Source organism: Myotis yumanensis, unplaced genomic scaffold, assembly GCF_028538775.1.
Source record: "Myotis yumanensis isolate MYYU_CA2020_CCGP unplaced genomic scaffold, mMyoYum1.0.hap1 SCAF_16, whole genome shotgun sequence".
NCBI classification, from domain to species: domain Eukaryota; kingdom Metazoa; phylum Chordata; class Mammalia; order Chiroptera; family Vespertilionidae; genus Myotis; species Myotis yumanensis.
In genome coordinates, this window is record NW_027223767.1 from 48,582,398 (window position 1) to 48,596,249 (window position 13,852).

The following is a 13,852-nucleotide window of genomic DNA, read 5'->3' on the forward strand; positions in this document are numbered from 1 at the left end:
GAGAAACATCAGTGGTGAGAGAATCATTGATTGGCTGCCTCCTGCATGCCCCTTACTGGGGATCGAGCCCTCAAGAAGGGCGAGTGCCCTGACCCCAGGAATCGAACCGTGACTTCCTGGTTCATAGGTCAATGCTAAACCACTGAGCCACATCGGTCAGACAGGACCAACTTTCTAGTTGGCTCTTCCACTAACCACCCTGGAAAGAGGCGGCTTTGAGAAGGACGGAGCACAGCCGGTCGTCCACAACAGTATCCGCTTTATTGGTATGAATCACAGTTATGAGGTCTTGTCCATCAGAAAGAAGCACGTGTAGAAAACTCCACACAAAGACACCAAAACACACACACCCCAACCACCAGAGCACTTCCTCTCGACCCCTCAGATCTCTGGACGTGCCTTCAGTTTTGATTGTCAGGGCTTCGGAAGAACAGACATTGACTGGCCCCCGGGAAGGCTGGCCTCTGGGCATTCCTTCACCCTCGGAAGCAATCGGACATGTAAACGCAGAGGGCAGGGCAGGCGTGGACAACACGACGCCTGGACGCCGGGCTCTGGGGCCGCCTGCCGTGTCCTCGGGGGCCCCCAGGGTCCTGTGGCTCCTGTGACCCATGAGGACGGCGGCCCTCGCTGTGCCCGAGGCAGCTGCGTCCTCACCCCTGTTGGAGAAGCTGTGCATACGGAGGAACAGACTCGCTTCTAGTCTAGTTCAAGTCATTGGTTAGGGTCATGTCAGAGTGAGGACTAGCTGAACACTTCCTTTTAAAAGGGAAATGTAAAAAAATCTCTCCTTTTCTCCCGTCCTTCCTGTCTCATTCTAAGCGCTCCAGCAAAGCTTGCCGGGCTCAGGAGTTCTGGGTCAGGTTACAAGTGACCAAATGGCCAGCAGAGAAGGACTCATCGCAGAGGTCACATGCCTTCCCTTCACTCAAATTAGCTTAAGTGGCCCTGTCCACACGTAAACGAAGGGCTAGAGTTCTAGCGGTTGGCGGGTGTCCCAAATCTCTTAGAAAAACGAAGGCTATAAACTGATCAACATGAATGTCATGGGGACTGGAAACCACGGCAACCGCCGTGCACTTGGAACACAGGTCTCCGACCAAAGCTACAGCCTCTTCTCTTCACGGGGCTCAGTGTGTGTTCACAGTTGTCGCAATTCCCCGGCCGTTCTGCTCCGAGTCGCATGCTTAGAGCCTTCTCTCTGGGTAGCTGGCTCCCGCAGGTGCCCTTGGGGACTGGCCTGGAGTCTGGTGAGAGCGACTGGAGGTCCGAGAGCAGAGACTTCCCTGAGCTGCAGTCCCACTCAGAGGCCAACCGGAAGTCCGTGGTCCCACCGACCCCTTGAAAGTCCAAAAATAACACCAGTGCCTCCCTCGGAAGAAAAGCGCAAATCGTCGTCGTCTGATCAGGATCAATCAGGGCGGGGAGGTGAAGGGAGAGGAAGCGGAAGGGTCTGCGGGAAGGAGGGGCCGTGGTCCTGCGCAGCCTCTCCTGGGGTCGGAGCAGGTCGGCGCTAGCCCAGACCCACGTCCAGTGACATCATCACCACAAACCCCAGGATGGAGGTCCAGGACGCCAGCTTCCCGTTCCCACTAGGAGGGAGGAAAGGGGAAACATGAGGTCTCGGTGCACCCGGGACGCCATCCCCCTCGAGCACGGGCTGCAGGGTCCCGCTCCGGCAGAGAACGCCCCCACCTCCCCCCCATTAGCGATGGGAACGACCCTGACAGCTGCCACTGCCCCGGGCTTGCACCGAGCCAGGCGATCGGGGCAACTCCTGTCCGCACAAGGACAGCCACGGGCCGTCATTCCCATGTCACTGGCGGGGAAACCGAGGCACGGGGGCGGTAAAGAACGTCTGGAATCCATGCTCGGGGAATGCATGGTGGCAGGAAGCTCCTGGAGCTCTTACGTAATCCGACCATAAACCAGCCTCAGAACCACTCCGCCATGAAAACCAAAATGGAACAAAAAGAGGAAGCCCCCTCGCACCTGGTCGATAGCCAGACAGTGAGGCCATGGATGCATTGCTTCAGCTGACAAAGCCCACCTCCCTCCTCGTTCCAGGCCCGGGAACATCCAGGGAAGGAGGGAGGGAGAGAGGGAGGAAAAGGGAAGAGGATGAGAGGGAGGGAAGGAGAGTGGGAGGGAGAATATTCAAAAATAACAGTCTGTTTCATGGGGGGCGGTGCACGCCACTGCCTGATACTCATACACCCTGGTCTCTCTCCACCCACCTGCCCGTCACTCTTTCTTTCAGTGTCAGACAGCACGGCTGCGAGGGGCTGAGGAGGATCTTCGAAGGGACAGGAAGGGGTGGGAATAAAGAGAGGAGGCTGGGTCCGTTCTGGACAGGGACAGGGGCAGGGACAGGAGCAGGGACAGGGGCAGGGACAGGGACAGGAGTAGGGACAGGGGCAGGGACAGGAGCAGGGACAGGGGCAGGGGCAGGGGCAGGAGCAGGAGCAGGAGCAGGGGCAGGGACAGGAGCAGGGACAGGGGCAGGGGCAGGGGCAGGGACAGGGGCAGGGGCAGGCACAGGAGCAGGGACAGGGGCAGGGACAGGGACAGGAGCAGGGACAGGGGCAGGAGCAGGGACAGGAGCAGGGACAGGGGCAGGGACAGGAGCAGGGACAGGGGCAGGGACAGGAGAGGGACAGGGACAAGGACAGGGGCAGGGGCAGGGACAGGAGCAGGGGCAGGAGGGGCAGGGACCGATGGGGGAGGGGGCAGCTCTCCCACCTGATCTGCGCCTCGGGGATGATGTCGTCCATGACCACGTAGACCATGGCGCCAGCAGCGAAGGCCAGAGCGTAGGGCAGGAGGGGCTCAGCCAGAACCACGGCAAAGGCCCCAAAGAGCCCGGCCAGGGGCTCCACCATGCCGCTCAGCTGCCCGTACCTGAGAGAAAACAGACACGCGCATGGGCACGGCGTGGCTATGCACAGAGGTTCTGCCAGGTCCTCCGGTTTTACCAGAAGCGCCCGATTCGCTTCCAGGTCAGAGGGGTCGCCTGGCAGAAAGAAGCGGCACAGGGGACGGCCCCGAGCTCTGCCTTGGCCGTAGCGGCCGTGACCCCGGCCTGGGACGGGGCGCTCGGGTGCACTTACCAGAAGGCTCTCCAGGTGGAGAAGCCAGCCCCGCGCAAGGGGAGGCTGACCGCCAGGCCCTCTGGGAAGTTCTGGATCCCGATTCCAATGGCCAAGTTCCTGAAAGACCAAGAAGACGCATGAAGGGGTGTCCGGAACCGCCCAGGCCCAGGGCATCCTCCGGTGTCAGCGACGCAGGTGAGAGCTGGGCAGTGGAGGAAGGAGGAAGGTTAGGGCACGGGGCCGGAGGGGGGCACAGGCGAGGGAGGGGGTGCATGGATGTGCCACCCCTCCATGCTGCCCGGGTGTTAGGACGGCCCCAGCTCCGCCACGTAACTGTACAGCTCTGCACACATCATCCAACTTTCCCAGCTCGGGTCCTCGTCTGTCACGTGGAAGGAGCCACCTGGGGCCACAGCATCTCCCATGATGGTCGCCGTGACCCAGCGGCCTGATGAAGGCCTCTGGGGTTCCCAGCACCCGGAGGTGCCAGCATGCTTTGGTCTCCTCTCCCTGAGGGCATGTGGGGGGGATCGATCACATTTTATCGAGAAGCAACTTCAGAAGTGGGACAAGAGAGTCCGATGCAGAATCGGACAGTGGCCCCGATTGCCTGGGTCTGGGCTCAGCTTCTCCACGGACTCCCGGGCGGCTCTGGACCTGGCACGGCGCTTCCTCGGGCCCGGGTGGTGCTCCCCAGTCCTCTCTGCTCCTGCCTCTGCAGGATACGGTGCTGCGCGAGTTGTCAGCTGGTCGGAGCCAGGCCTTGAGAGCCGGCTTCCTGCGCAGACCAGGCATCCGAGTGCAGAGGGAGGAAGCCCCGGAACGAGACGGACGGGAGCAAATGCAGCGTGCGACCCCCAGGGGAGAGGCGCACGCCTGGATGAAGAACCCGCCTCCTGCGCGCAATGACCAGGAAACTCTCAGAGAAAGCCAAGCATCGGCCTGAACGCAGCGGGAAGGCGGTGCCTGAGCGACCCGGGCTGATCACGTCCGTGGGCAGCCCCTCCACGGAGCACCCGTCAGATCACCACAGATCTCCAGGGAGAGAGAAGAGGTGCCCCTTGGCAGGCAATGCTGGGCACGTGGCCCGGAGGGTGGGGGGAGGATTAGAGAGAAAAGGAAGCTCCATCCACTGTCACTTGTCTTTCTGGCCCATTTGCTCACGTCTGTCCCTCTGCTGCCAACAGGGATCCACCCATCAGCTCAGTGACAAGGGGGTACCCCCCCTTCCTCCTGCCCGCTCACCCGCCAGGCTCCCGGAACGGGGACACACTGGCTGCCTGGACGGCCCCGTTAGGCCAGCTCTGGCCACGGTCCCCTGTTCTACCCCCAGCAAAGAGCACGGGGGACCATCCTCAGAGACTAACCTTTTTATTTGCGGACTTGCACCTCAGCCCATCACACATTTCACAGGGGCTCGGAGCCCCAGACACACACACACACACACACACACACACACACACACACACACCGAGGCTCTGGGGTCAATGTTTTCCTAAGAGACTCTCTGACCTGGGGGCCGCCCGCCAGGCGAGGAGACACTGAGGAAGGACTGGCCCTCGCAGAGCCTTGGCCTGATAAACACGGAGCTCGCACACCGTTCGTTTAACGAACTCTCATCCCGTCTCCTGCTGACAGCCTCAGCTTCCCCTCAACACCCACCCAGCAGAGTGATGGCGTCTGCAGAGCTACTACTCGTTCTCTAAAAAAGAAAACTTCTGGTGTCCCGGGGACGGCAGGTCACACCCTGAGGACACCTGGCCGTGTGGCCCACGGCATGTCCCAGAAGGGCCCTGGCTATGGCGCCGTCTGCCAGCCTCTCCCCTGGGCTCCCTTGGATCCTGCCCCCCTTATCTCAGGCAGCTCTCTCTGTTTACTTCTTCTCTTCATTCTTAAATATATTGTTATTGATTTCAGAGAAGAAGGGGTGGGGGAGAGAGAGAGAGAGAAACATCAATGATGAGAGAGAATCATTGATGGGCTGCCTTCTACAGGCTCCACATTGGGGATTAAGTCCACAACCCGGGCATGTGTCCTGACCAGGGATTGAACCGTGACTTCCTGGTTCATAGGTTGATGCTCAACCACTGAGCCACGCAGTCCGGGCTCTCTCCATTTATTTCTGAGGGAGGAGAGGCTCAGGCAGGCTCTGACCCCCCCCACGACCCACGAGCCACCTCACAGGAAATGACTGAGTATTTTAGGCTCTGAGGCCACCAGGTGTCTGTGGCTACTACTCAGCTCTGCCTTTGCAGTGGGAGAGCAGCCAGTATGTGAGCGAGTGGGGCTGTGTCCCAATAAAACTTTATTTACAAAACCAGGTGGTGGGCGGAGTAGGCCCGCAGGCTGTGGTTGCTGGTCTCTGCCCTCCTATCTCAGCAGCTGCAGAAAGATCTGACCGGATGGGACCCACGACCCCACGAGGGTCTTCCCATGAGCAAAGTCAAGGGGTCTGACCAGATCTGGGGCCTCGTCATCGTGTGGAAAGAGCACTTGGTGGCTCGCTGTCCATGGCCGTCACCTGCCTTCATGTCCTCATGACTTACCACAGCCTGACCTTGGAGAGCCGCCAGCCCAGTGTCACCAGCAAGTCAAGGTGGGGCTCCCCGGCCAAAGTCCTCGCCATGACGGGGCGCTGGCTGCGGCCGTCCGCCCGGCGGGCTGGGGAAGCCTCGCCACATCCTGCCGGAGCCACCGTCCTGATAAGCAGCACAGAAACGCCATTCTTCTGTCCCGGGCACGCCTGGCTGCCCTGCCCTGCCCCAGCGCCGGCATGGGGCGCACAGCCCAACTAGGGCCCGCCCTTGGGATGCTGCCAGGCCGCTCTGAGGGTGCTGTCTCACTGGGTGGTCATGGACTCTTTTCTGGGGGCTCCTGGCTCCACAACCCCCGACAGCGAGGGCTAGACCATGGCTTTTCCATCCTCTCCAGCTTCACAGATATCCCTTAACATACACGCATACATACACACACACACACACACACACACACACACACATACACACACACTCACCGGGGCCCCTTGCTCTGCTCCATGCCGTGCATCTGTTAGGGGTGACCCCCTGGAAAGGCTCAGTCCCCCCACACCCTCTGTGCCCCATCCCACTGGCATCAACTCCGGACCATGAATTAAACCCAAAGCTCCCAGCCCTGGCTACACACTCCAGTCACCAGGGACCGAAGAGGTCACCCAGGGGTGAGGATGAGGATGGTGCTGCACCTGCCCCGACTCAGGACCCCTTCCCTGCCACCCCAGGAAATAAACTTAAAAGTCCCCGAGTGCTGCTTGAGTTTTGTGATGGGAACTGGGGTGCCCGACTGCAGGTTTGCCCGGGGCCCCGGGCGTTCAGTGGTGAGCCCCGGAAAGTCCCGGGCCCACTGGATGACTTGGTCACCCCCGGGAGCACCCAGGAGCCCGGGACATGGCAGAGGCAACCCTGGGCCAGAATTCTAATTTGCCACAGAGGATATTCGCACGATCCTGGAAGCGACGCAGATGCTTGTAAAGAAGGTCCTACCGCCCTGACCAGTTTGGCTCAGTGGATGGAGCGTCGGCCTGTGGACTGAAGGGTCTCAGGTTCGATTCCGGTCAAGGGGCATGTGCCTTGGTTGCGGGCACATCCCCAGTGTGGGGTGTGCAGGAGGCAGCTGATCGATGTTTCTGACTCTCTATCCCTCTCCCTTCCTCTCGTAAAAAATCAATAAAATATATATTTAAAAAAAGAAGAAGAAGAAGAAGAAGAAAAAGAATGTCCTACCCATGTTACGTGCGGTGACAAGCTCGGCCCTCTCCTGCACCCCTACGTGTTTTCTGCCACTATTATCCCCATTTTACAGATGGGAAAGGTGATGCACGGGGAAGTTAAGTGACTCGTCCCAAGGTCACCCAGCCACGAAGTGACCGTGGGGACTCTTAACCACGACTCTCTACGCTTCGGTTCCTCCGGACTTCGCACAGAGCCATCACGCCGTCCTAAAGAGATGGTTACCTGGGCCCCCACCCCCCGCGGACAGGCAGCACTGCCTTAGGCCCGCTCAGCTAGGGAGCGGAGGGCCTGGCCCCCTGGGGGACAGGAGAGCCAGAGGGGAGAATGGGAACCAGAGGCCCCAGGGCCAACGGGGCTGGGCATCTCCCTACGCAGGGCCTCTCCACCGGGCACTCCTGGCATTCTGGCCCGGTCACTCTGTCGTGGGGCCTGCCCACTGCACGGCAGGACCATCAGCAGCATCCCCGGCTCCACCCACTAGATGCCGGTAGCGGTAGCCTCCTTCCAGCGGACAGGACCCACAAGGTCTCCTGGGGTCCAACTGACCCTGGCTAAGAACCACCCACCAGACTAAGCAACAGTGTAGGCAGCTTTGCTTCCTGGGCAAACATCTGAACACCAGAAACTTCCCTCCGGGCAAGGAAAACATCGCACTCATGCATCTCACTGAGAATTTCTAGGCTTCGTGGAGCTGGGCTGGCCAGGGAGCTTGGCTGTGGCAAGACCGAGTCCTGGGGGTCAAGGTCAACACAACAGTCTGCTCCCTCACTCTGAAGGCGGCAGCCTCGGAAGCCCAGGGCTGCGCACTCTGGGCACCTTGCACGTTCTGTCGGCGAACAGCGCCCCCTGGAGTTGTGCAACGAGACACTCCTGCTCAAACCCCAGCCGCGGAGTATTGCTCCCTGCAGAGTTAGTTCTGGGGTTAGCGATGGGGTCGGAGGTGAGGAGTCCTGGGAGAGGTGCTGGACAGCATCCTGGTTTCTCAGAGAACTGGCGAGTGAGCGCCCATGCGCGCAGGCCTGCTCTCCGGGCTATGTTCTCGGGCCGGGGGATCTCGAAAGGAGACGGCGCACTCCCGGCGGCCCCGCTCACCGCCTTCAGATCCTCCCTGCGGACGAGCGTGTGCGTTCTTGCGTGGCAGGCCCTGACATACTGTTTTGATTGTTATCGTCCTGCCATGAAAGACCTGATTGTTGGGGCTGGGCGATGACATCACCGGCTTCCCACTCGGCGGCCTGGGGAGGCTTCTGATGAGCCGGCAGGTGGGAAGGGGCTGGATGTTCCCCGAAGGGCCGCCCGCCCTACCTGCTCAGTGGGGCTGGCCTGGCACGCAAGGGATCCTGCCCCAGCCCCGCAGGCTGGAGAGAGGAGATGACCCAGTGCTCCCTTCAGGTCTGCCACCCTCAGAGTGGGCGGGGCCCAGCCCAGGAAGGCGCAGGGCAGGGTGGTGTCTGAGGGTGACTCAGGCCCTGGCTGCTGCCTCCCTTGCTGAAAGGTGGAGAGCTCCCAGGTACACCTGGGTCTCGGACTCCCTGTGGGGTGTCCTAGGGACCTCTACCTACTCGGTTCCCCTGCACAGCCCAGGTGTGAGGCTGCCTGTGTGACGTACAAGGGCCCTGGGGTTGTCTACCCAAGAGCAACGTGCTTCCTGCTTACGTAGCTGTGAGAAGACGCACACTAGGAGGTCACATAAGCGCTATTAGTGTAAACTAAGCAAATGGCCTCAGACCAATGAATGGATAAACTGTGTTCCAGTCACACAACAAGACCCTGTGTCCAGCGATGAGAATGAACGAGGCCCCTCAGAGACACAATTCTGAGTGAAACAGACACAACAGAGTCAACATGGTGTGACTTTATCCAGAGTCCTGAGTAGGCAGAGCTAAGCCACGCCTCCCTGTCCACAGGCTGAGATGCGTGTCCAAAGGCAACAACTTGCTGGTTAATTCTCCTTAAGGTATTTGGCGTTTTTTAAAAAAAAATACATTTTTATTGATTTTAAAGAGAAAGGAAGGGAAAGGGAGAGAGAGATAGAAACATCAATGATGAGAGAGAATCACTGATCAGCTGCCTCCTGCACACAGCCCACTGGGGATCGACCCCGAAACCCAGCATGTGCCCTGACCGGGAACTGAACTGTGACCTTCTGGTTCATAGGTCAAAACTCAACCACTGAGCCGCACCGACCGGGCAAGGTATTTGGCATTTTAAAAACAATGCCTTTGAGCAGACAAGGAATCTCTAAAGGTGGGAATTCAGGTCCTACCTGGGTCGGCTCACCCTTTTGGGGAAGAAATGACTTCCCCTTGTTTCTTAATAAAAGTGTCACTGCAGCTGAATGCTGAGCAGAGAAGGGCTCAGACTCTAAGTGTTGTACCTGATGAATTTTCAGAAACCTGACCGATTTCACGAAACCCACGCCCAGATCAAGAAACGGAACGTGACCGGCAGCCCCAGAGCCCCACCCCGGGCCTCCTGCTCCTCCCTGCCCTGCAGAGCCCACCCCAGGGGTACACCACCCTCACTGCTCAGGCACAGAAAACCAGCTGAGGCAGCCGTGTGAGAGCCGCCAGAGGGCCACGGGAGGGTTTGGGTGAGGAGGGCTTTGTGTTCTCATCGCCTGTACACTTGGCCTGTGGGTGATTTCCTTCGACCACAGGTTTGGAGTTCTGCGTAGGGCATGTCCTCAGGATCCCCAAGCTCGCTCCTCCACCCCTGCCCCCGCCCCCCCGACATCTCCTTCCACCCAGTTCCTTCTTTGCTGAGCGCCACAGTCCGTCCATCTGCAGAATCAACGTTTCAGGGGGAGGGGCTGCAACAAAAACATTTCGTTCTCCAGCAAAATACCACTGCCAACCACCAGAAAATTTTCCGGCACTTTGGCACTTTCTTCTAAAGAGCATTAAGTGCCTTCATAAACACTTCCTATTGCTCGCACGCAGGAGGCGTACGTTCCTTTTCCACTGGGTGGACGGAGCCACCAGGCCCAGAGGGTGGGGGGGGGGGGGGGGGGGCGGGGGAGGAAGGGCACAGCCCAGGCCCCTCCACAGCTCTCTCTGCAAAACCACAGGAGGCGGGAGGAGAGGTGGCCAGGGCAGCCTGGGAAGGAGGACTGCGAGCTGTGGGTCATCCTCGGTGGCTACTCGCTCTATCACGCCTCCCACAATCTGACGGGATCCTGTGGATCTAACCTCAAAAGGGGTCCAGCCTGGCCGGCGTGGCTCAATGGTTGAGCACTGTTGACCTATGAACCAGGAGGTCACAGTTCGATTCCGGTCAGGGCACATGCCCGGGTTGTGGGCTCGATCCCCAGTGTGGGGTGATTCTCTCTCATCATTGATGTTTCTCTCTCTCTCTTCCTCTCCCTTCCTCTCTCTCAAATCAATAAAAACATTTTTTTTTAATTGGTCCAGAATCCAGGCGTCTCCTAGCTCCTCCCTCGCCACGGGCAGGTGGGAGCCTCCCCATCTCCCACCTGCTTCACCCTGACTGCCTCCTGCCCCGTCTCCTGGCTTCTTCCCTGCCCTGTGGTCTATTCTCAGCACAGCTGCCCTGTCTGCTGTGCTGCTTCTGTGCTCATGACCTTTCCCTGGCCTGCAATGACCTCTATGTCCTGCCCTCTGGCCTCCACGCTCTCCCATAAACACTGCTGTCACTCCCACCCGAGGGCTTTCCACCGGAGCATTCCTTCTGGGATCTCTTGGCTTGCTTCTTCCTCGCTTTCAAGACTAGGCTGGGTCATAGAAGACACGGCAACTTCCATCTGCCCTCCAACTTCCATCTGTCCCCCTGAACCATGTGCTCTGGGGGAGGCCAGGAGGTGCCATGCAACAAAGAGCCAAGGCCTCCAGCCAATGGCCGTGTGAGGCACCACCTTGGGGGCGGGTCCTCCAGCCCCAGTCGGGCCTTCAGATGATGGCCTCCCCGGCTGATCTCCAGAGAGACCCTGAGCAGGGACCCTCCACAGAGCCTCTCATGAGCTCCTATCCCATAAACAACGTGAGAGAATATTTACTGGTTGAGGCCACTGAACTTGGAGCTCTTTTGTTCCACCATAGGTGACTAAGATAATCACTTTCTCAATGAAATCTACCCTTACTCACTTAGCTAAAATGGTCAACCATCACCACAGTCCCATCCCCCTTAACCCCAGTCTCATTTCCCCCTCCCTCCTCTCCCTCCACCTCCTCATCTACGTCCTGTCCTCCTCTTCCTCCTCCTGTTTTTTATAGCATTTGTTAAGTGCCAACCTACTATACAAAGTGCCCATTTTTTATGTTTACTGCTCATTCTTTCCCCATCAGAACAAGCTAGGAATCTTTGTTTTTTCACTAATGTGGTTCAAGCACCTGGAAGAGCGCCAGGTGCACACGGTGCTGAAACAGACGTGCGTGCAGATGGGGCCAGGAATTCCAGCAAAGCTGGTATCTTTGCTGCTCCCAGCTGCGGGCCATCGATCAGCGGCGGTGAGCAGTCACACCCCCCGGGGCTCAGTGTCCTCGGCTGCAGAATCAGGAGGTTAAAGAAACTCTTTGGGATCCCCACACAACGAGCGCATTGTAGCCTCTGCAGATTCCCAGGGCCAGAGACAGGCCCTGCCTTTGCCAAAGCTCATTTCCCCGGCCGCGCACATCTGGAACGCCAACACACAAGACCGCCACATGGTGCACATCTGGACAGCATAAACCCACCGCTCCAAGAGGAAACTCCGAAACGGCTGCTCAGCGAAAAATGCAGGGCGGGCCACACGAGAACGGGTGAAAGGCCCCTTTCTTTTCCACCCGCAAAACAACCTTCTGGGCAGGATCAGAGAGGCGGGATGCCCTGCTGCTGAGCGACACGCGCTCCCAACAGCCCTCGACTGTAGCCCCGGTCCCATCGCTCTCTGCCTGGCTCCCCGCCAATGCAAAACTAACTCACAGGGATGCTTCCCCCACGCCCTTGTTGAGACAGAACTATACCGTCCCTTATCCCCGGGGCATGTGGGCCCAGTTCAAAGCCGGGCACCACCTGCTCCTCCTCCCGCAGGGAGCTCTGGGCTCTGCTGAGAAACCGCGGGCTGTTGGCTCGCATGAGCCCTCACGTGCTCCCTTCCTCTGTGCTGGGGAGAGAGCGGCCCGTCAGTCTGTGGTCTGCAGTCTACACGCAGCCTGGGCTCCCGGGACAGAGAGGAATGATACTCCTTTACAAATGAAACACGTTTCAGGGGCTCTGAATGTCCCACTATCTCTACAGCGAGCAAGGACAGGCCCTGCCAGGAGGGCAAGAGCGTGCAGGGGAATGGGGGTTCTACGGGAAATGGGGGGTGCTACCCACTTGCAACCTCTCGGCCAGTGATGCCACTGGCGTGATGGCTGAGACACCCTGGAGCGCAGGGAGGCTGCGGATGCAACGGGCGCCTTGGGGTCAATGTCCTGCGAACCAGGAGCGCGGGAAGGTGGGTGGAGGCCCCGGGGCCTGCCTTCCTCTCACGCCCTAGACTTCTCCTCTGGGGGCAGGTGAGGAGGCAGGAGTGAGACTCAGGAAGTCAGGACCTCAAGCCCAGCCCTGGCCCCTGGCCCTCGAACACTGGCCCCTTCCCACCACTCAGCACATTCTGCTTTCTACCCTGAAGCCTAGCAGCACAGGAGGCACACCGCCTCAGCCGCAGGTCCCTACCCTCCCGCCACCGCCCCCCCCCACCCCCCCGCAGAGGGACCAGAAGGAGATGCTGGGAAGGCATCGAAGGAAGCCATCTTTTCCTCCAGTGCCTCTTCCCTTGGCCGATTTCATCCTGTCTCTTGCACTGTGACATCTCCTAGCCTTGAGTGTGACTATATCCTGAGTGCCGAGTCCCTGTGGCGGATCACCAAATCCGGGTGAGCTCGGAGACCCCAAGCAGTGACGGTTGGTACCGGATGACCTGACCTAAGGGCAGCTGCTCCTAGAACCCATCGATCCTCGGCTGAGGGTGCGAGGCAGCCGGGGTTCCTGAGCCTTGTGGGGGTGGAAGTAGGGGCTAAGGGCTCAGTACACAAAACCCAGGGCCAGAGGCCACCCTGGGGCCACAGAGACCAGGGACAGAGGCGCATTGGGGACAAGGTCCAATGGCCGGTGGCCCTGCCCCATCACAAAGGACCTCCGAGGAGAAAGCTCAGCACCAGCCAGCTGCCCCTCCCCCCGGGCAGGAGATGGGTTGAGAGAAATGGAGGCCTGTGTCCAAGCAGTGTCAGAGGGAGGTGAGCCTGAGGAGCAGGCCTCTGCAGCTTGGGCGGGGGGGGGGGGGGGAGCCACGGGCCCCAAACTGTCCGAGCAGCCCTGGCCACAAGAACCGCACGAGTCCACCCTTTGCAGCAGCGGGAGGAGGTGGGCTCCCCAAAGCCCGAATGAGGCTGTCTGGGCAGAGGTCTGGGGAATCGGAACTGGGCTGGGCTCCAGGGCCTTCCAAGAACAACCCCCAGCTCCCAACTCCCCACTCAGGTGCCTTTCACACGCAGGCGGCAGTCGTGGGGAGTCCCAGTGGGGCCCTCCTCACACCCGTCAGGGCCTGGCCCCGCGGGGAATCTCTCTCCGGCGATGGGGGCCTGAGCGCTGGGCTCCAGAGAAGCCTGCGGACACCTGGGAACAGGACTGTCCCTCCCATTCCCTGAGGCCAGGGGTGCTCCGCTGGGGGCACCTTGGCCCAGGGGACACTGGCCATGTCTGCGGACATTTCTGATTGTCACACGGGGGCAGGCTGTGGCTCCGCTCCTTGCCTCCGATCCGGAGGCGACTTCCACCCTAAAGGAAGCTGTTTATTCCAACGGAGCCTCAGCCATCTCCTCATCAGCCCTGTTATTCTTGTAAGCGCCTGACCTGGGAGTCCATCTCAAGCTCAGGTAAGAGTGGATAACCCAAGAGACCTTACTTGGAGGCACCCACTGTTCCTAAAACACAAACAAAACGGTAGCACAACACAACAAAACCAAAACGCACACCTCCTCGCCCCTCTGCAGGACCAGCACCTGCGAGGGG

The 13,852-nt window shown here is 59.6% G+C and overlaps 1 protein-coding gene across 11 annotated transcripts in view; it reads right to left on the reverse strand.

The window, feature by feature from the left end:
• Positions 1–242: 242 nt before the first annotated feature.
• Positions 243–13,852, reverse strand: part of SLC39A11 (solute carrier family 39 member 11) — a 224,310-nt gene continuing 210,700 nt past the window's right edge. For all 11 annotated transcript variants that reach the window (XM_070394339.1, XM_070394346.1, XM_070394349.1 and 8 more), the window contains 3 exons: positions 3,111–3,209; positions 2,743–2,901; positions 243–1,592 (listed from right to left, as the gene is read on the reverse strand). In XM_070394339.1, coding sequence (XP_070250440.1) covers positions 1,514–1,592; positions 2,743–2,901; positions 3,111–3,209 — 337 coding nt within the window. In that variant the 3' untranslated portion in view covers positions 243–1,513. The remainder of the gene's footprint in view (positions 1,593–2,742; positions 2,902–3,110; positions 3,210–13,852) is intronic.